The sequence below is a fragment of the Metopolophium dirhodum genome, chromosome 4, assembly GCF_019925205.1.
Source record: "Metopolophium dirhodum isolate CAU chromosome 4, ASM1992520v1, whole genome shotgun sequence".
In the NCBI taxonomy this organism is placed as follows: Eukaryota; Metazoa; Arthropoda; class Insecta; order Hemiptera; family Aphididae; genus Metopolophium; species Metopolophium dirhodum.
Window position 1 is genome coordinate 20,886,762 of NC_083563.1, and position 21,841 is coordinate 20,908,602.

The window sequence follows — 21,841 nt, forward strand, 5'->3', positions numbered from 1 at the left end:
CTGCATGTGTTTGAAATACAAATTGTAAAATAAAATAAATTGCAATACAACTTTTTCGCGTAACACAAAAAAAACTACTATCTATTCAAAACTAATATACAAAAATATTTTAAAGTTAAAACAATATTAATAGTTTTTAAACTTAGATTATTCATCAAATTGAGTTTAAATATTGATTATTTAAATGAGAACCTACAAAAACAATTAATTTGAAACACTATTTAAAAACAAACCTTAAATAGGAATTCAGTTAAAAAATGTAATTGACAATTTTTTACTTAATTAACTTAGAAAAATATTCATGTCTTTCATATATAAAAATATTGTCATACATTCATACAAACTACACAAGTATAGTACAAGTGTACAACGAACAAGTGTACAACGAACAAGTGTACAAATGAATATTAGAAAAATATATAAATAAATTAAAATTATTGAAAATAATAAAATATTAATAAAAAATGATTCCTTAATTTCTAACTTTTGATGGGTGAACAACATTTGTACACATGAAAATAATTTGTCATTATTGAATGTAAACACAAAGTTCACAAAAAAAAATAAATATTTAAATTAGACCTTTATATGAGGTAAATAATACTCATATATGATGATTCTGTATAAATTAAATTACAATAGAATTATTCATCATGTAGGAAAACGTTAAACTATAAAATAGCTTGTGTATTTACTATCTATCTAATGTTGTCTTCTGTTTAAAAGCGGAGTTTCGTGTGACTGCTGGGATGATGTATGTATTATGTCTTTTAATTCCGCTGGATTTCCAGAAGAGTTGATATCTAAAATAAATGAATTAAAAATATTTTATTATTATTAATTCAAAATAATTTGATTTTATTATTAGGGCATCTAATATTTTTCTATTCCATTTATATTTATGTAAATTGTTTTTATTATAGAAGTTTTTTTTTTTTATTTACAAATATTGAAGTCTGATGCATTCAAAAACATGATATTAATTACATAGATAATTACTAATAAGTATTTTATATTTCTTTTATATAGTATCTACTATATAATTCAAATTAAAATTGTATCATGCCAATTGGGTATTACCATTGAGAGTTTGTTCCAGTTCGTCATACGTGAAACAGTGAACAATTTCATCCACGCACACGCCCTGTAATACAGCTAATACACTTATTCTTGGATTATAAAAACATAATGGCTGTTTTCGCCTTTTGAAGTCCATTATCAATCCAGCAATACCCTAGATAATGACAAAAATTATTACATCTTAAATAATAAAATAAATAATATTTATCATAGTATAATATAAATGTTATTTTAAAATTCAATGTAAGTTCCGAACACCTTTAAGTATAAGCCACAAAGTACACTATACATACGTATTAATGGTAATCGGTGGCACAACAGAGGCTAAAATATTGGGAGGGGGCTGTAGCCCCACCTGATATTACATAATAAGTGACCCATGAGGGTGTTGCCCCACTACTCTGATATATATAAACTTAAAAATTATACTAAAAAAACAAATATTTATTTACTCAAATTTAATTTTTCACAATAATAATTTACTGTCTGTATATTATGGTTCAGTGTATGTACTGTAAAATTATGTAAAATAATCGTACCAATGTACCAACATAAATTGTTTCCTTAAAAACAAATACAGCGATACAACTAATGATATTTACTATATTTATCATAGGCAATATAAAATAATTTAAAGTTTTCCAAAAAAAAAAATATAAGAATTACTTTTGAATTTTAAAAGGTTTATTAATATTTTAGGAAATAATTGAATAATTTATTTTGGTTGGGTGGCTAAGCCCCCTAATATTATACAGTAAAGTATTGGTTATCCATATTCCACACTTATTATAACCGAGAGGTAAGTGGATACCTACCTATTCAAACTGTTTAAAAATGTACTAGGTTCTAAGTATGTGTACTGAATTTAAATGTTTAGTACAGTAGTATCTACTATTATGTAGTAGATATAGATAATTGACATGAGGGTGAAGATAAACAAAAATGTACTGTATTATTTTATTTTGACTCTTACTTTAGCAGCTGTAAAATCTGCATCAAGTATATGTTTACAATCAACCACAACAGGAAGTTTAGATTGTCCCATTTTAACAGCGGCTCGATCCGTTTTGGCTCGCATAAAGTCTACAGCTGGAAAGTAAAGACTGTTCTCTGGAGTCACAAGTAAATAATCCAGGCCGGTTCTTAACTGCAATCGTCAAAGGCCCATTATTTATTTATTAAGTATGACACATATAGTTTTAAGTAGTAGTCGGTCAACAACAAGGAAAAAACTTATTTTTCATATAAAAATCAATATTTCAAAAAACTTCAAAATAATTAAAATTATACCTTTTTCATTTCAATGTGTAAAAATGGTCTAGCCGATGGTATAAGTAGAAGCATGATATTTATGGCAACACCTACTAAAATTCCAAGTTCGACACCAATGCCCAGGCATAAAACAAATGTTGCAAACGTAGGTATCAAGTCTTTTCCTAAACATTATGAATAAGTACATATTATTAAATATACACATAATAGTTAACTTTAATCTATTAGATTACTTTAATATACATATTATAATTGTATTTGATTATTAGGTACTTTGCAAAAAAAAACAAATAAAATATAAATTATAACCGATGGTTTAATGATTATACTTTTATTTTAAACAAAAATCCACAGTCATTGCTTAGATTATTGTAAATTAAAGTTTTTAAATGTTTCTTAATACAAATATATTATTAATATAACAGCATACTTTATTGAATATAAATCGATACTATTCAATTTATACTCAATTCAAATAAATCATAATTAATGTACTCAATTACTATGGCATATTAATATATTATTACATTATGTGACTCTCATTTTTAAGGCACTGTATATAGGCAATTTTAATGATAATTTAGTATAATATTAAATATAAAACTTAAAATTTAATAATTTAAATAGATTTACAGAGTAATAATTACTAATATCAAAGAGATTCCAGATTATTATCAATAATATTTATTGCGTACCTAATTACGAAATTATTTACAAAACATTAACGTACAATTAATTATTATATTAATATATGTATTATTATTGTATAAGGGAATTCGATACCGTTCATTTTTAAGGAGTTGCTTATAGGCAATTTTAATATGACTTGCACCACTGCATATTATGCACGCACAATTCACATTGCACGTCATACACATGTAATTTAGACCTTAGTCCTTAGATAAAAATATCCAAAATAAATGTATGAACGTGAAATAGCTATACGCCTGACAACAATATTTAAGTATAGGTATTTCCAGTATAAAAAAAAATAAAGATACTTGAATGCTTAAAAAAGTTTACTTTGCATCGCTCGGAATATTTTTAAATTTTATACATTTTTCAGTTTTTGATATTGATTATATTAAAAAATATTAAAAAAATTGAACTTATTATCCAATCGATGGAAAGCAAACTTCTTTACCAAATCAAAAATCTTTACATTCTTTAAATCAAACCACTAAAAGTGGTATTCAATCCCCTTAAACATACATAATTTTACGTTTTTACGTAATTATACAGATGAGGGGAATCATTTATAGATGATAATATATATGAGAAAATAGATAATTTATAAATGTTTTAAAGGGTTTAAACGAATGATTATGAATATGACGAGTGACAACAAACAATGAGCTACTATAGTACTATTGGTTTAAAAGAAAGGAACCAATATTTGTATGCATTCTTTAGAATATAATAGTATCCCTGTAGGTACCATATATATGACAGACATGATTAAGCTTATTTTATTTGTTTTCTGAATGTATTAATTATTCGTCAATAATTTACTTTTACATAATATTATGTATAAAATATTTAAATATTTATCCATGTAGGTATAGGTTCATAACAATGAAGCTATAGCTGCACATAGGTATTTATTTTTTTTTATTATATGAAAGATTGGTATGCATATTGTGCTTGTTATCGCTCTGCCACCGCGTCAAGAAAATATATTGCAATCGTCATTCTTAAATCTGAAAAGTCGGAATTTATAATCGACATATCTTTGTATGTGCTACGTTCTGTTAAGTCAAATAACTACGTGATATATTTATAGAGAAATATAAAGCTTTAACTTACAAGCTTATATCTTAAAAACTTTATTTTTAAATATCGTAAAAAATTAATTTTAATGATTTATTCACCGTATTGAATTTAATAGTGACAGTCAAGTTGTTTAACAAAAACTTACCGTTCAGTAAACAAGTGAAATATGCAGTGACACTGGTCGAGAATAATGTCAATTAAAGGATCTCTTAGTTTTTTGAGTTTATCTAGGAGCACTTATAATTATATGATATTATTAATAAATTATTATATTAATTGTGCTACAATTATAACTGTAAACAATATTATATTATTATTAATTTATTTTGTTTTTAAGTTTTTTTACACAATAAATGTCTGGATACAATGTACGGTGGTCAAGTGGCAGGGCAATAACAAATAAGTACCGAAAGATTACTATATAATGTCAACTTACGACTTGATTTCCACATGGGTTTAACGATCTCGTATTCGATCATGAAAATAACAGCACTGATGATGACTGCTGCTAGGGCTGCTTTGGGTATGAAGAAAAAGTACGGCGTCAATAAACTCAATGACAAAATAATGAGTATACCTGAAATGTTCGAAAATGTGTTGTTAATGAATAATTTTGGAATAATATTACATTTTAATGAGCTTTTTACCAGTGTACATTCCACCCATAGGAGTTCGCACGCCACTAGCGTGATTCACTGCACTTCTTGAAAAAGATCCCGTGACCGGCATCGAAGAAACGAACGAACCCAGTAAATTGCAAACGCCCAAACAATAGAGTTCTTGTGTAGCGTCAACCGAGTTTCCGCTAGCTATTACAGTATTGTTTTGAAATTAAAACGTGTCTTGTAGGTATAGGTAATACTCAGTAATAGAAATTTTTTTCAGAACATCTCTAAAAAATAACAAAACATATTATGACTTTTTACCGAATGCTTTGGCGATGGCGACGTTTCCAAGAACAGCAATCACTGGCACTAATATAATGGAAGATCCGAGATCCCAACACATATTAATGAAGCTAACAGCTGTACCATTTATTTCCGTTCCAAACGGTGGAAGTTTCAACGGTGGCAATCCAGATCTTACTTTTCCTTTAAATATAAACATAAATTAAAATAAATTTTAGTATACAAAAGTAGGGCTGTGCGATTATTTGTACCACTTAAAAAGGAGAACTTTGGCTGTGCAACATTGTTTTTATTTTTTTCATATAATTCATATGAAAAAAGTTTTTCAAGTTGTAAAAACACAAACAATAGATTATGGTTTATGAAACAGTAAGAACTTTTTTCATATAAGTGATATCAAAAAAAGAAAAACAACGTTGCGCAACCAAAGTTCTCCTTTTTATGGGGTGAAAATCTCGTTTCTTAGATATGACTGTAGCCTTCTCGGTTCTTTCCCGCGCAAAACAGTGTTTGCTATGTTGTACATTTGTAGGACGGAGACAACACATGCGGGTGCAGCGTCCTCTTAATCGAATAGTTTAATCGGTTATTAATTATAATTAAAACAAAAAAAAATACATAAAAAGTAGACATAATTATTATGAAAATTATGGTTTTTTGTTTGTATTTGAAACTGAGGCAAAACAATTTTTAGTAAAGGGGGCTGTGTATTAACCGATAATAGATCATCGTTAACTAACGAACATGCCAGCCAGCTTATTTTTTCAACGATGAATAAGGGCTATATAACTAAACCAGCGTTTTAAATATTATTTTATTTTCATATAGCTTAAGATTTGACCCTTAACCTAAACGGCAGTTAATTTTTGTAGCACTAGTTTATTTTATGTTTTTATGAATAAAGTCTTTAAACCAGTCTATTATTTATTTGCAGATTACTCATATAACTATTATTAGGACACTGTAATTTATTGTGTAGTATCAGTACGATTATTCGATTATTCGGTAATTCGAATAGTCAATTACTATTCGATTATTCGTAATTTTAACTAATAATCGTACTACTCTCAGATTATTCGATTATTGTGGAGAAAAAAATTATCACGCAGTCCTATAACACAAGGTCTAAAGGCAATAATACTTAAAGAAAACACGATAATAGTACCTATCATGTACATTATATTACAATGCTTGATTATGCCATCATTTTTAGCTTGAAAAGTGAAATTAAAAAAATTTCAAATGTATGCATACATAATATTTTAATGGTTTATCATTATAATAAATCATCAAAATTATAAAATATTTTTAATAAATGTCTTCACGTTAAATCTAAAATAGGTATGCATGTTCTTGAAAATCTCCGCATACAATTAATCAGTATAAAACATAATTACTATTGTAAATTGCAATAAATAATAACATAATAGTCTTAACTATGAAAATATATATAACTAATTTTATTTTCATAATAGAAAAAGGTAATATTAGGAACATTTTATGATTACAATCTTAATTTATAGATTAAAGTTTAATTATTATCGGTGGGTACCTACCAAATTAAAATATTATTTATCAAAGAACATTTTGGTAGACTATAAGATTTATAATTTCTTACTTACCGATTAAAGTCACGTAAGGTTCTGAATCTGGTTTATAACACCAATATGAAATTATTGAACAAGCAACAACAATTAAAGCATTTCTAGATATGGAGAGCAGCCACAGCCCTTTCATAATTGTTCTTTGTTTGTTGGATGGCTTACCATTAGGTCCTAATAATTGAATGTCTTTCACTTTCTAAAAATTAAAGTACAATTATGATTATATTTACAAAATAGTATTAACCTAGGAATAGAACGCAAGTTATTTACTCGAAGCATGAGTAGTATGATGATAGAAGTAACTCCTAGAATTGTATCATTGGCGCGGTAATTACCAATATTCTGGTACACTTTCAGCAGACAATCTAAAAAGCTTGATGATTCAAACTTCAAGCCAAGAAGACCCTTTAATTGAGATACTGCTATGATAACAGACGTAGCTGATGTAAAACCAACGGTCACCGGGATGGAAATGAAGTCAATTAATACGCCTAGATTAAAATAATTATACGCATATATTTAAATAAGACATAACTGCATTAAATATCTAATAATATGTTTACAGTTTAGCTAAATTTATAAATGTAAAAAAAAATCATAATTACTAGTTATATTTTGATACGCATAATATCTATAAAATTGTTGTATGATGATCTAGGTTATAAATATATAGAGGTATATTATATTCTTACTTTTTGCATAACCAAAATTTAAATTTAAATATAATTTTTTTTTTAATTTGTATTGCCACACATACATTTTGCAAGAATATTATGTAAAAAAAGTTAACAAAAACAAAATAAAAAATAAATAAAAGAGTATACGCCTTAGTATGGAATATCAATATAGATTAAGTATTAGGTACTTCATTAAAATATAATTATGATGATCATTATTATAACTCTGCTGAATAGATAGGTAAGTGTTGTTTTTTTTTGCGGCTCCACACAGTTCTCTTTGCAGGTCACTGATCAGCGTGGATCATTCGAAAAAAAAAACATCTGGATATATGTGTTTACGATTCATACCGCAACTACTTCAAACGAACATATAACTACCTTTTCCACTTATAAAAAATAATAGATTTATTTTATAATTGAAACATATACGTTTGGTATTATGAAGTATTTATTATTTATTATCATTTAAAAGTATTATACAACGCCATAACGAAATAAAAAAAAATTGATTATGCAAGTATTAACTTGCTACATCTTGTACCTAACAGTCTGTTAAGTTAGGTACTAGATGAATAATAGTTACATACGTTAAAAACACAAATGTGCGTGTTATGTTTGAGCAACTGTCAGATTAACCAGCCGAAAACTAAAGAATTGTTGAGATTATAAAGAGGTAAAATACTATTAATATTAAGTATATAATTTGCAATGTTACAATTATGTTTAGATATCAATCATTTAAAATCTTAATAACTTAACTTAGATATAATATATTATGGTTAATTAATTTGTATGAAAACAAATGTACTACAATACGTTAAAGTTGGTTAAGTATGACATTAATTTATACACTTATATCTTATTTATTTTTAGGAATGAAAACAATATAACACAAACTATCTATAATAATGGTGATTGTTTCATTAACAGGAGATATGGTTTTTTTCGATAGTTCGCTACTAAATCTGGTGGCTTATGGCATTATAATTTCTACAACATTTTATTTTTACCTAAGATATCGTTATACGTTCTGGCAACGTCAAGGATGCCCTGTCCCGTTAAAACCTCACATTATATACGGACATACTAAGGAGGTAACAAAAATGAAAACATGGGTAGGCAAACATTATGCTAACATATATTACAATACTAATGGATACAAGTTTGTTGGGTTCTATCAGTTCCAAAAGCCGAAGCTAATGCTTCGAGATTTAAATATTATTAAAGACGTGTTTACAAAAGAATTTTCAACGTTTCCCAACCGAGGAATAGTATTCGACGATAAGCTGGAACCGCTTACTGGTAATTTATTAACACTGGAAGGCCATAGATGGAAAGTCTTAAGGAATAAATTGACACCAGCATTTACTATTGGAAAAATAAAGAACATGATTGATCTCATAGACGGTCGAGCTCAAGAAATGGTCAGCGTTCTTGAGGAATCAGCAGTGATCGGTGAACAAGTAAACTATTTATACAGTACCTATATAATATTTTACATTTAAACATAACTAATAAGTAATAACACAGTGGTTTTCAAAGGGTTTTGTAATTTGTTACCATTTTAAATGTACAGGTTTTAAAATAATTGCAGGTAGAATTTAAAGAATTATTAGCTCGATTTTCAACCGATGTCATTAGTATTGTGGCATTTGGATTCGAAACCAATTCGTTGACAAATCCTGATGCAGAATTTCGGAGAGTTGGCCGAATGCTATTTTCGACTAGTCTTGAAACTATCATTAGAAATGCGCTGAATGCACTGGCTCCAAGTTTAATTGGCTTACTAAAAGTACGAAGTATCAAAAAAGAATATGCCGATTTTTTCTATAATGTAGTAAATGATACAGTCAAATATAGGGAAGAGAACGGTATACAACGAAATGACTTTCTGGACTTACTAATGAAAATTAAACGAGGCCAAAATTTAGCTTCTGAGGAAGACAGTAGATCAATATTTGACGAAAATGACGGAAAAGAAGGTACCTATTTATTTTTTAGTTTATCTCAGTGGCGTGATTAGGAATTAATTATGTGATTTTAGGTACGTTTTTACAATCGTATTATCGTGTGGGTCTTTTCCCGCTACACCCGCCTTTTGAACATCCAATTTTATTAATCATTTACCTAATAAGTATACCTAATATCTAAATAATAATAGTAAAATAAAGTCAATCTTTCATGTTGTTTTGACACAAGCCGACACTGCTGATACCTAAATGTTGCATAATATGTGTCAAAATATATTATCACTACGCCACTGATTACAGAATGTTATATGAAAAAAGGCTGATTTATCTAGAACTTGATACCATAGTAAAATACAGTGAAACTTCTATACAACGAACTTCAATTTAAGAACATTTTCCATTTTCTGTTTAACGAAATATTTTTAAGAACCAAATTTATTCAATTCTATCTAACGAAATTCTCTATAATACGAATTTTTTTTATGTTCCACTTCGTAATATAGAAGTTTCACTGTATTTCAGATTTTAAATTTACTATGGATGTTTTGGCGGCACAATGTTTTGTATGGTTTATTGGAGGCTATGAAACTTCATCGGTTACGTTAACATTCACATTTTTTGAACTTGCCCAGAACCTGGACGTACAGATGAGAGCTCAAGATGAAATTGATTCAGTGCTTAGTAAATACGATGGGAAATTAACATATGAAATATTGCAAGAAATGCCTTATTTAGATATGATTGTATCTGGTTAGTATAAAAAGTAAATTACATAAATATTAAAATAAAACATTTTTTTGCAAATTTAAATGTATAGAAGCCTTGCGGAAGTATCCACCAGTGCCTAATTTGACCAGGAAGGCAGTAAAACCATACAAGTTACCCAACTCAGATTTCACACTTGAAAAAGGGCTCCAGGTGGTCATACCAGTGTATGGTATCCATAACGATCCAGAATATTGGCCAGAACCGGAAAAATTCATTCCGGAAAGATTTACAGAAGAAGAAAAACGCAATAGACCACAATACGCATACTTACCATTTGGCGCTGGTCCTAGATTATGCATTGGTAAATTATTATTAAACTATTATTGCTGATAAGCGAATACCAATGAAAATATTTTATTACCTTGTCTAGGTATGCGATTTGGAATGATGCAAGTAAAAGTGGCACTGTTTAGAATATTATCAACTTATAACATTTCATTGTCTAAAAGTATGAAATTGCCGATAAAAATGAATCCAAAAACTATACCAGCAAACCCTGATGGTGGTATGTTTCTTCATATTACAAAGAGAAAAAACTAACAAGTAAACCAGGTTTCCCAAAATAACTAGGTATATTTAGTATGATTATGATATGATTTTACTGATTGATTTAAAATTTATATGAATTAACATAATTATTGTCCTAATTATTTTTAATTATTACGTACCTAGTTTAAGTGATCCCATAATGAACTGTAAGATACCAGACAAAAAACATAATAATACTGCATAGTCTGCGTTTCTATTGACCACTTGTTGGTAAGTCATAAGTGACATTAATGCTGTAGGTCCAATGGTAATGTCCTTACAACTACCAAATACTGTATAAACAATGCATCCAGCAAACGCAGAATACAAACCATACTGTAAAAAAAATATACACATATTAATAGTATATTATATATATATATATATTTTTATATTAGTTTTTCGAGCATTAGCAACTATGGCCATTAGCATTTTGTGGGGGGTTACGGTTAGGGTTTTCAGCCACACGTTTATATGTAAGCCGAGGATTCGTCGCTAAAAACCTGGGTGGTCACCCATCCGGGAGCTAGAGACGCCGGACGATGCTTGGACCGCAGCACATATTAGTGACTGCGACCAACTACCGCGCCACACCAGGCCCCTTATATTATATTATATTATATTATATTATATTATAAATTATAATGTATAAACATTATTGTTAAACTACATTAACCAAAAATATACGCATACAATTAAAATAATAATCAAAAACATTTATACTACATTGTTGTAAGACTATTTTAATCTTTTGATATTACCATACATAATTAGTTCGATAGAGCTCCAATAATAATTATAATTTATAGATTCGTTAACAATTTATAATTAACAGATATTTTCTAAAATACATTTAATTTAATTCAAAAATACTACTGTGAATGCCGTCTGCGCAATGCACACAATAAGAAATTCATGGCTCAAGTACATATTAAGCTATTAATCCACTCAATAGGCTACAGTTAACTAGATTAATCAAAATAAATGCGAATTATTTAAAATTATGAATATAATAATATAGTAAAATGAGCAAAGCCATAGTATGCACAAACTTCACAGATATCGCGCACAACACAATTTTTTACGCTGCGACTTCCGGGATCATTATCGCCAACATATTACATTAGGTGGAAGACAATCTGACCATAAATATTATTTATATATATATTTTTTTTATTTATTTTTTTATTTCGACCTACTTTATATTTTATAAATTAGCTATTTTAAAAATCAATTATTTTGGCTTCTTTATTGTTTTCCGGAGCTGAGGCCATGTGGAGGTGGTTGTGGTATGTTGTTTAGGTCATATCAGATATTTTCATACTTCCGGCAACTGGTTAGTGTATGAAATTATTAATTATTAATAAGCAAATATGATTTTTTTTTTTTATTGATACATTAGTTAGGAGTTTATTACATTAAATAAATATAAATTTAGAATGTCATTTAAAAAAAAATATGGAATATTTTATAGTACTTACAAAGGTAGTTGTTTTAATTTAGCACACTAAAAAAGTGGTATATATTTATTCAAAGAATGAATACATATAAAATTGTATATACCTATACATACATTTAACATTTTCAGCAATTTATTTTACCTACCATAAATGACTATCTGTATCAAACATTATTTTAAGTTACTTCCTAGTCATTTTATGAGCTAAAAATATGAATAGATAATAACACTCCAACACACTCAAATGTGCGCTTAAATATGTCATAAAAAAAACTAATTTTAATCAAAATGTGTTTATTTTTGGGTTTCTAAACATATGTTGACAAGTTATAACACCTTATGTTCCCGTTCACCGTTGTATCCGTCCGCCCACCCGTTACCTACTTACCAGTACATTTAGTACGATTGTTAATATATATTGTTGATTTTTATTTATTTATTGACTGTAGTTACTGCAGGTACATAAATCGTGTATGGAATTATAATTTATTTCGTTGTATTAAAATACGTTTAGAATTTAGCACGTTCGCCCAGTGAGCTTTCCTAACTTGTTTGTTTTTCACCAAAACTAAATCATAGCAATAAAAAAATTGTCACTTGTACTTTTGAAATATAATACAAACAAAATTAGGACAATACTTAAAATATTAAATACTTGGGTATTTTATGATAGGAATATAGACTATAGTATTATAATATTGTGAAAGCTTATCTTATGTTTTTTCAATGTGGTCAAAAAAAGTTAAACTGAAGTAGTTAAACCTATACATATTTTCGATAACATTTAAATAACGACAGATCATGCGCTTTAAATGAATAGCGGACATTGCCTCTTGTGAACATTATCACTCTGAAGTTAAAACCTAGACATTTTCCACTGACATAAAAACAAAAAAATTCAAGTTATTCGTTTTATGTTACATAATAAATTCACTCTCAAATCGCTTAAACATTGTCATAAAAAACCTCACCGCGCTATTTTTTTCATTATACTCGCTTAAAAAGTTATAACAATTAAATGGTATGCCATGTAGTTCATTAAATGACTCCCCCCTTAAACAAAGAAAACAAATTAATTAACTAAAAAAGCAAATAAATCTCGTGAAATGCGCCTTCTACAAATTTAGCGAGTATATACTATATCATTGACATTATCAAAAAATTCTGTTTTATCAAACAAGTACTATTGTTGTGTAAATAATAATATACTTCAATATTTTCATTTGTACTACTGTATTTTAAATCAGCATAATCATATATACATTTTTAACTCAATCCACCACCGGTTTAAGTTTGACTTACCTGCGGTTCTAGACCAGCGAGCGTAGCATACGCCAGCCCTTGTGGCATGACTGTTAGTCCAACAGTGACCCCGGCGACTAAGTCACTGACAGCTTGATCTGCATCGTACTTGGGTAGCCAAGAAACGATCGGCACACGTTTTTTGAACAACTTGCCAATAGACTGATACCGTTTCGGTCGGTACTTGGCTTCGCCGTTGTATTCCGACATGGCGATTGTAGTCTAAATATCTGCAAATAAAAATAATATTGTTGAATTGTCCACAATTTCACATTACAATATACAATATACATATAATATATTTTCGTATTAAATATTAACGCCATTTAATATTTTTATTTTTGTCATTGTCCTCTATTTTGTATATAAAAGGTGAAACACAATGAAAGTTCGTTAAGGTACACATATTTATTAATAATTAAATCTAGATAGGTATTTTACACTCCACAGTCTTTCACATACCATAAATACAATTTTATACCTCGTTTATTATTTTAAGATTATATTTTATACTATAATATAATCAACTACCTACCTACTTGAGTGTTTCTAATAAGTTATAATTTATAATACACTAAGGTACTACGTAAAGGCACCGCGTATGGATATTTAATATTGTCTAAATCACAATATATATATATACTCAGTGGCACCGAAGTACATGGAAAACCTTTTTTTTTACATTTTATTTACATCATAACTTTATTATGAGCATGAGTATATTTAAGCCATGATTATGAATAAATGTATATTAGGGTACCTCTATATTAAATCATTAAGATATAGAGGCCGCTGCAAAGTCTTGAAATTACCCGACCACATTTTAAAAATTTCAGCGCCACTGTATATATAGTATATACTATAACAGGGGTCACCAACCAGACTGGTCGATCTTTCTAGGAATATATAGGTCGATCGTTATAAAAATCAATTTTACCATTATCGGTCGATCGCGTAATAAATAATTGAATAATGTGGATTGCTATAATATAGTAATTTAGGAATTCGACGACTTTAAAATACTTGGCCAGTTGCGCAGTTTATATCAAATCCATTTTCTGGGGATGTTCAGTCACGAGCGAATGAAATTGCAAATTTGTTTGATCTTGATAAAACAGTTTTGGAAATGGAAATAATAACGTTACAGAATGATTCAATACTTAAGATTACCTCGGAGTTTTGGAAACACGCAAGTACTCAAAAATACCCAAATCTACGAAGCATTGCCCTTTGTATAACTTCATTTTTTGGTTCAACTTGGTTATACAAGTCAACATTTACGTGTATTTAACTTAAAGAACAATTAATATCGGTCAATAATTACAAACAGTAATATTGAGGGGTGACATTCCAAAACGTACTATTGCCAAAATATACAAAATCGAGATACGCATCGATTCTTATAGAAAAAAAGGCGGGAAGTCGATTGGCGCTATCAGAATTAAACTTTAATCATCTATTCCATGAAAAAATCTGTTCATAAAATATGTCCAAAAACGTTCCAAAATGTACTTATTTACACAGTATCACTATAGGAGATAATATTTAACAGAAACAAAACTGCTCTTCCTGGAAAATCAACTTTATGGCAATAGTACGTTTTGGAATGTCACCCCTCAATTTCGATTCAAGTTTACGATCAGTTGTTTCTAATTATTTACCAGAATTCTCATAACTTGCAGAAAACCAATGCCAGTTATCACATTAAATAATAAAATTTTTTTTTTTACTTTTTCTCGTGTATTATGAAAATATTACATTATTATTATTATTATTATTATTATTATTACGAAGAAACAATAAATAATAAAATTGTTCTTTGGAGACCTTTTTTTTTTACTCATTAAACAAATCTTTTCTTAAAGATCTAAATTCTCCTGGATGTCGATCACCAGGGACTTAAAATTTATTAAGTCATGACTACATTATTATTATTATAAAACCAAAAGTTCTCTTTCTAGTTACCTACTCCACTCATAATCCCTCATGGTCTAAAGAAACAAAACTAATGACACATGATATATGAAATATCTTAAATTAAATTGACTTTTAAAAATTCCAAGATTTAATTGAAAATAGTAGATTAATGGTAGGATCCGTTAAAGCATCAAGTTATGGCCATTACGACTAATCTCTTTTTTAAAGACCTATATTGTATGCCAAATTTTAAAACCAGTTAGTTCTGATATAATATGTGTCTCAAAAAAAGAAAACATATTACAACAACTGAACAACGAAAATGTGAAGCAACTGTCATGTCAACGTCGCACCTATCATATAAATCGGTGTACATAATACATCAACACATATATTGAGGAACGGGTTATAGGTATGTAGGTAGGTAGGTATCTGTCATCTGCGTGAATGTTAATAATGAATGATCAAATCCACACTTTGTATGGAACATACTGTGAACAACTTGTTGCCATTCAATATTATTATGTACACTTGTATAGTATAAGATATTCTTTCTCGTCACGTGAGTATTGTTGTACAGGTACTCCGACCTTGCTTTATCGTAAAAACAAAAACCAAATTCATAATATTAACAAACGAAGTTGATGGCACAAACAAAAAAAATATCGATCGAGATAACAAATAAATGATCGGTTACACGTACGGAAACACTGTTGTGAAATCGATATTGGTACCACAGCGGTCCTGTAACCACAGAAGAAATTGTGACATTATTGTATGTGTCGTGTGTGCTCGACGTTATTATGCATAGTTACCTATATAGGTGGTATTCAGATCTCAAGGTTCCGAAATAACTTAATGTATGAGTTATCTTGTATGGTTTTCTGTTCATTGTTAAATTGGCCAATAAGGCAAGAACTAACTGTATCCCTAGTAACAAAGCATTAGGTACTCATGAGTTGCAGTTGCGACATCGGCAGGACCAGCGAACCGTTTCATTATATAATTTAATAACTGCTGTAGTTAGTAGCTATATTATAATTTATAATCCAAGACGAGATGTATGTAATTAATTTAAACTTTCAAAGTGTAAATTATTTTTAAATCGCGAGTGAATGTATGGGTTTTATATAAGGATTTTTTTTATTAGTTAGGACATATTATGTTTAGTTAGGATGAGTGATATAAAAGTTACATTTAAAACTGCTATAAATTATATATTTGTCACAATGACACAAGAGATAAGTAATTTTTTGATTTTTCCTGTATTTTCAGTAAGAGTTGTGATCGAGTAGTGGTAATACATTGAGAAATATAGCACACTGGTTTTAGTTGAACTATTTTCGACTACCTATCTACAATAATTGTGAAGCACTATATTTTAACTCGAGTAGGTAACTATAATTTTTTTTTAAATATTTTCGTATTGTAATTAATTTAGTAATTGTAATAGTATAAAATAGTTTTTTAATTAAATAAAACAAAAGTCAATTCATATTATACGTTTGTATAACATTCACTAATATGATCAATTATCGTTGAAAACAACCCATGTTTCTGTTTGCACATACAAATATAATAGCACAACAGTTATAACTAATAACACAATTATTATAATTAGATTTTTATTTCCCAAGCTGATTAAGTGTATCAAAATACAAATTATTAATATTTTTATATAATGTCATAGGATGATATTTCATCAATCATAATTAAACATCATATTATTGTCACTTATTTGTGATAACCATTTTCTATTATTTACATAATATATATTTTAATCACGCATATTTTACCTTAAATGGTATTGAAATAAACATATTTTTTCTGTATTTAAGGTTCTTAAAAATCAATATTCAATTTAATTAAGAATGAGTCAAAACAGTCGAATCATATTATTTATTGCGATATGATGGTTATATAAAAATCGTCAAATTTACTTATTGTATACACCTATACACCTATGTATAGATTGTAAATAAGCATATAATATCATATAAAAATTTAATAAATATTAAATTGAATTAAAATACTACAAACAGTATGTAAAATATTAAACTTGTATATTTAATATCTCAATTGAAATTGGTACTTATAAGTTATAGGCTATAAATAAATATCATTAGATATTAGTGTGATACATTGTTAAACATACGACTCGTGTATTCAAGTGATGCTGACAATAAATGTTTGCTTTTGAAAGTTCTACACTGCTACGCAAAAAATGTATGGTGAGCTATTTAAATGCTATGCTAATAATAATGTATAGCTGTGATGGATTCATTTACAGTTTAACGCACAAGCAATATACCTAAGGTTAATCATTGCTATATGATTTGGTTTATACAACAATTTAATTTACGAAGAAAGCTATATCGACAAAGCTGTATTACTTATTATAAAACTAATTTAATCTTAAAATATTTTAACACTCGATCAGCATAATTCTATGCACCTTTTTTTTTTTTAAACAAAGTGATTTTAATTATTTTAATTTTCAATTTCATATTAAAGAGCTCGATATCAGATTATTCCCATGCATTTTATTTCAAACGAATAATTCTTATTAATATTACTTTGACAAATAAATTGTTAGAGCTGTGATGTTTAGATCAATATAGTACCTAGGAAATATATACTATAGTGTTAAATATATCTAAATAATAAAATTAATATTTTACATAATATACAATAGGTTTGTTGACGTTTATGTACATTACAAATTTAATATTATTAAATATTGAATCACTTAATATATTTTGTGATAAAATTAAATTTAAATGTATGATTTTATAGTTGAAAATAACTAACTGCATTATTAAAATTGAACGAGTGTTTTATTCAATATAATATGTGCATACACCATACATAAACGAATTTTTTCAACACTGCTGAATTTCGACATAATAATAATGAAATTATAAGCATATTTCAAATGCTATGATAAATAATAATACCTATCCCCAATCCAGTGGGTAAAATACTGTGTCCCCTGACACACTTTGTGTCCCCTACTCCCCTGATTGACAAATGTGTGTCCCAAGTTTTATGACGTGTTTTTAGTTTTGTAGAAATAACAAACATTAATCATTTAATATTTTAATTTAATAGTTACCTATTCTGTTAACTTTAATTAATTACTTATTTTATTTCTATACTTTGGACAAGTTTGTTATAAAAAAAAAGAAGAAATGATAATGGTTCAATACAAAGTAAGTAGGTACCTGTCTTAATATTCAACAACTAAACATTCGAGTACATAAAATATTTAAAATTATTCTATGTTGTGTCTATTGAAATACAATATTGTTTATTGTAACCTAGGTACTAAAATGTTAACTAGTTAGAGCATTGTAAATTATAGCATATTGTCATAATATTATATAATTAGGTATACTATAATATATTATAAATATGTATTGTTAATTATTTAAAGTCTAAAATATGTTAAAATATTTTTTTAAAAAAACACAGATTATTATAATCATAAATTGGATTTTAAAGAATTAGCTAGTTATTTTGTCTTGTTTTTATAAATATAACTAAAAGGTTCTACATACATAATAATATACATATAATATTATATTATAACAGTTTCTTTAACTAACAAGCCCAATATTATTATTTTTCTAAACATAATCAAATTTGTTTTTTAAAATACCTTGAATATTCTTATAAACTATTTCGTTACATTAATTATATTCTAATTGATGATGGTAACCTATATACTTATTTACATATTTCCCAATTTACTACAAACAAGGCTTAGAATAGGCTTTTACTGATTTTAGTGATTTAAAATATTTATGAAAGTTACCTCACTCACTCACGTACAGGGTAAGTGGTATATAAAAGAGGGGGGATTTTGGGTGTTCCAACACCCACAGGTTTTTTTGCTATAGAAATCTGTCAAAGCCCAAAAGTAATTGTTAAATTAATAAGTGTGTCCCCTGAAATCAGATGTATTTTAGGCCCTGCCCCAATCATTTAAAATTATTTAAAATACCCCCAACATTAAATACGTTTAAGGATTATTTTTATAAACAGACGTCCTTGAAAGATTTACCTTACTTTGTTGGCCATATTTAAGTAACATGGGACTGTGAAAGCTGTCTAAACGATAAGATTAAGTGTATAAGATATAGAGAAAGCTCATATAATATATTTTATAAACGAGTTTTAAGACCATAATATAATGACTAAAATCGTATTTATTTAATTGTTTCTTATAACTTATAGGTACACATAATAAACAATAGAGTATTTAAATTAATAAATATATGACTTATGGTTAACGGTGATATAATTTTATTGAATTCCCAAAACTATAGTAGTACCGGAAATTTAGAAGGTTACTTTAAATGTGTAATTTAATGTTTACTAGAAGTCGTGAAAAATGTGTCCACGAAGTACTAAAATACGATAAGCATAATTTCTTTGTACGCTGTACCTATATTAAACAAATACCTGACGCTGAAAAAAAAAAATGTCGCACCTATAGGTACATAATAATATTAAAATGACTATATTAAGCATAAAAGTGTTCATGCGTAGATCAATAGGACCTAACTATAAAATAATGAGCAAACTAATATTATACATTATATGTGGGTATAATAATGGTGTGTGTAGTATATTATCTAGAATCTAGATACAATAATCATATAATATTATCATACAATAGTAGGTTCTAGACTTACGACCTACGTCTTACGAGTCTTAGCTACCTCACGAAAAAAAATCCAACGATAAAACGTTTATTGTATTATTGGTACTAATATATTACAGTATCACTCCCTTGAGATCCAATTTTAATTAAAATTGATTGAAAAAAAATATTATAGGTATTTACATTTAGATTGTATACAACGATGATTTAATATTTATATTAGGTACCTATACTAAAAAAGATAGTCTATGTTTTAATTTATAAGTTATTAGAACATTTTGAATAGTTCGTCACTATTCCCCGCGAACACAGAGTTTATCTATTATTATGATTTATAATAATTACTTTTAAGTAAAGATATTGTAATATGTAATAATATTACTCGTTTGGAGTGGATATTAGGGAATTTATGTACATAATGCACACTAGTAAAAAAAAAATTCTGGTGTGAATATTATTAAGAACTTCATAAGCATTAAAAAGTATATATATTTACAACGCAACAAAAAACAAAACATAAAATCCCTCGAAGCAGATAAAAGACTACCTACTATAATTTAAAATGTTACCTGAAACTAACATTATTATTTATTATTAATACCATGATAAGAATGTACAAATCAGCACCATATTAAACATATTAAATTGATATCTTTGTTCTCGACATGACTTAATAAATAATAATACAAACAATAAATACAATTCACAAATGATTAAATTTAAAAAAAAAACACAAACTTCCATTTATTTTTAATTTAACATAAATTAGTTACAAATATGTTTACTCGTAAATCTAATACAAAAATCATGATATTGATGAAACCAGACAGATCACTTAAATGGGGTTTACCATAATACCCACACACGACCACTGTGATAAATATTAATTAAAAATTTAAATAACTGTGGTATGTGCCCTGTGGTATTCAGTTGTTGTAAGCAGTGACATAAAATTAATTAATTTAATCATAAGAAATTGCTTACGATGAACACGCTTGAGCGTAAAATTTACAATATTGTATATGAAATATATAGATTGGTACTACAACTGTAGGTAGGTTGTAGGTACACCTAAAAATGTTTAATTCACTCAGCACCTTTACATGGAAAACCCGGGAAGTCGCTCTGCTGTACCTATGGTAGTATCGTATCTGTAGCAATGTATCTCGCTTTTGAGTATAGGTCACTATAATGGATGTGTTAAAACTTAAATTTAACATCAATGATAAACTATTGCACACGATAAACAATTAAGCGTGGAGACTACATTTTTAATGATAATTTATTTTATATATTTAAATTGCTATTAGTGAATCCGGTAAGTTGAACTAATTTTTTCCTACAGCAAATTGCATACATTATAATATTATATTAATAATTTTTATAATTTATATTATTTATTTATATACTAGGTACTATAATAATAGCCATTACTAACATCTAACGTACAAGTCAATACAGATGTTGAAATGTATAATGGTATGAATAGACTCGTCATATAACTATAGGTAGCTAAAAATGAATCTAATTATTTTGAAAATTTAGTTGAATATAGTTAATACGTGGTGGCTAAAAATCCCTTCAAATAATATTATTATTATATTATTTATCACAACAAACTTTTTATTACCAACTTATAAAGTCCATAAAAAAACTGGTAAACCACTCCTGTACAGTAGGTCGGTACTGTAGATGGGTCGCTGTAATGGATGGGTTGTTAAATTTGAATTAAATTATATAAAATCATTGTATATACGAAAAACGATTATATGATCTGTTAGCCTATAATATCACTAAGTATATTTTATGACATAATTGCAAAGGTGGGCATTAACTTGTTAAAAAGTTAAAGTTAAGTTAAAAAGTTAATTTTCTTTTAACTTTTTAACTTAACTAGTTACTTTTGGCTTT

The 21,841-nt window shown here is 27.6% G+C and overlaps 2 protein-coding genes across 5 annotated transcripts in view; one reads left to right on the forward strand and one right to left on the reverse strand.

Annotated features, from left to right (window-relative positions):
- Positions 1-262: 262 nt before the first annotated feature.
- The window catches only part of LOC132942526 (sodium-independent sulfate anion transporter), a 30,603-nt gene continuing 9,024 nt past the window's right edge, over positions 263-21,841 (reverse strand). For both annotated transcript variants that reach the window (XM_061011028.1, XM_061011029.1), the window contains exons 2-12: positions 13,345-13,574; positions 10,724-10,919; positions 6,908-7,128; positions 6,656-6,833; positions 5,052-5,216; positions 4,773-4,934; positions 4,562-4,702; positions 2,371-2,516; positions 2,054-2,227; positions 1,081-1,234; positions 263-803 (exon numbers count right to left, since the gene is read on the reverse strand). In XM_061011028.1, coding sequence (XP_060867011.1) covers positions 703-803; positions 1,081-1,234; positions 2,054-2,227; positions 2,371-2,516; positions 4,562-4,702; positions 4,773-4,934; positions 5,052-5,216; positions 6,656-6,833; positions 6,908-7,128; positions 10,724-10,919; positions 13,345-13,554 — 1,848 coding nt within the window. In that variant the 5' untranslated portion in view covers positions 13,555-13,574 and the 3' untranslated portion in view covers positions 263-702. The remainder of the gene's footprint in view (positions 804-1,080; positions 1,235-2,053; positions 2,228-2,370; positions 2,517-4,561; positions 4,703-4,772; positions 4,935-5,051; positions 5,217-6,655; positions 6,834-6,907; positions 7,129-10,723; positions 10,920-13,344; positions 13,575-21,841) is intronic.
- On the forward strand, positions 7,840-10,729 carry LOC132942527 (cytochrome P450 6j1-like). 3 transcript variants are annotated; one of them, XM_061011033.1, is made up of 7 exons: positions 7,871-7,990; positions 8,191-8,411; positions 8,499-8,780; positions 8,912-9,299; positions 9,810-10,037; positions 10,105-10,356; positions 10,426-10,729. In XM_061011033.1, the coding sequence occupies exons 2-7, from the start codon at positions 8,226-8,228 to the stop codon at positions 10,593-10,595; spliced, it is 1,506 nt and encodes a 501-aa protein (XP_060867016.1). In that variant the 5' UTR covers positions 7,871-7,990; positions 8,191-8,225; the 3' UTR covers positions 10,596-10,729. The 3 variants fall into 3 exon arrangements, with proteins under 3 accessions (XP_060867015.1, XP_060867016.1, XP_060867014.1); XM_061011032.1 differs by having other exon boundaries at positions 7,840-7,990; positions 8,248-8,780; XM_061011031.1 differs by having other exon boundaries at positions 7,873-7,990; positions 8,191-8,780.

Excerpts from the sequence above, each read along its gene's own strand:
- LOC132942527 (XM_061011031.1), top strand. The coding sequence starts at position 8,226 with ATGGTGATTGTTTCATTAACAGGAGATATGGTTTTTTTCGATAGTTCG. Across the intron at positions 8,781-8,911 it reads CAGCAGTGATCGGTGAACAA|GTAGAATTTAAAGAATTATT; the intron begins GTAAACTATTTA and ends AAATAATTGCAG. Across the intron at positions 10,038-10,104 it reads TTTAGATATGATTGTATCTG|AAGCCTTGCGGAAGTATCCA; the intron begins GTTAGTATAAAA and ends TTAAATGTATAG.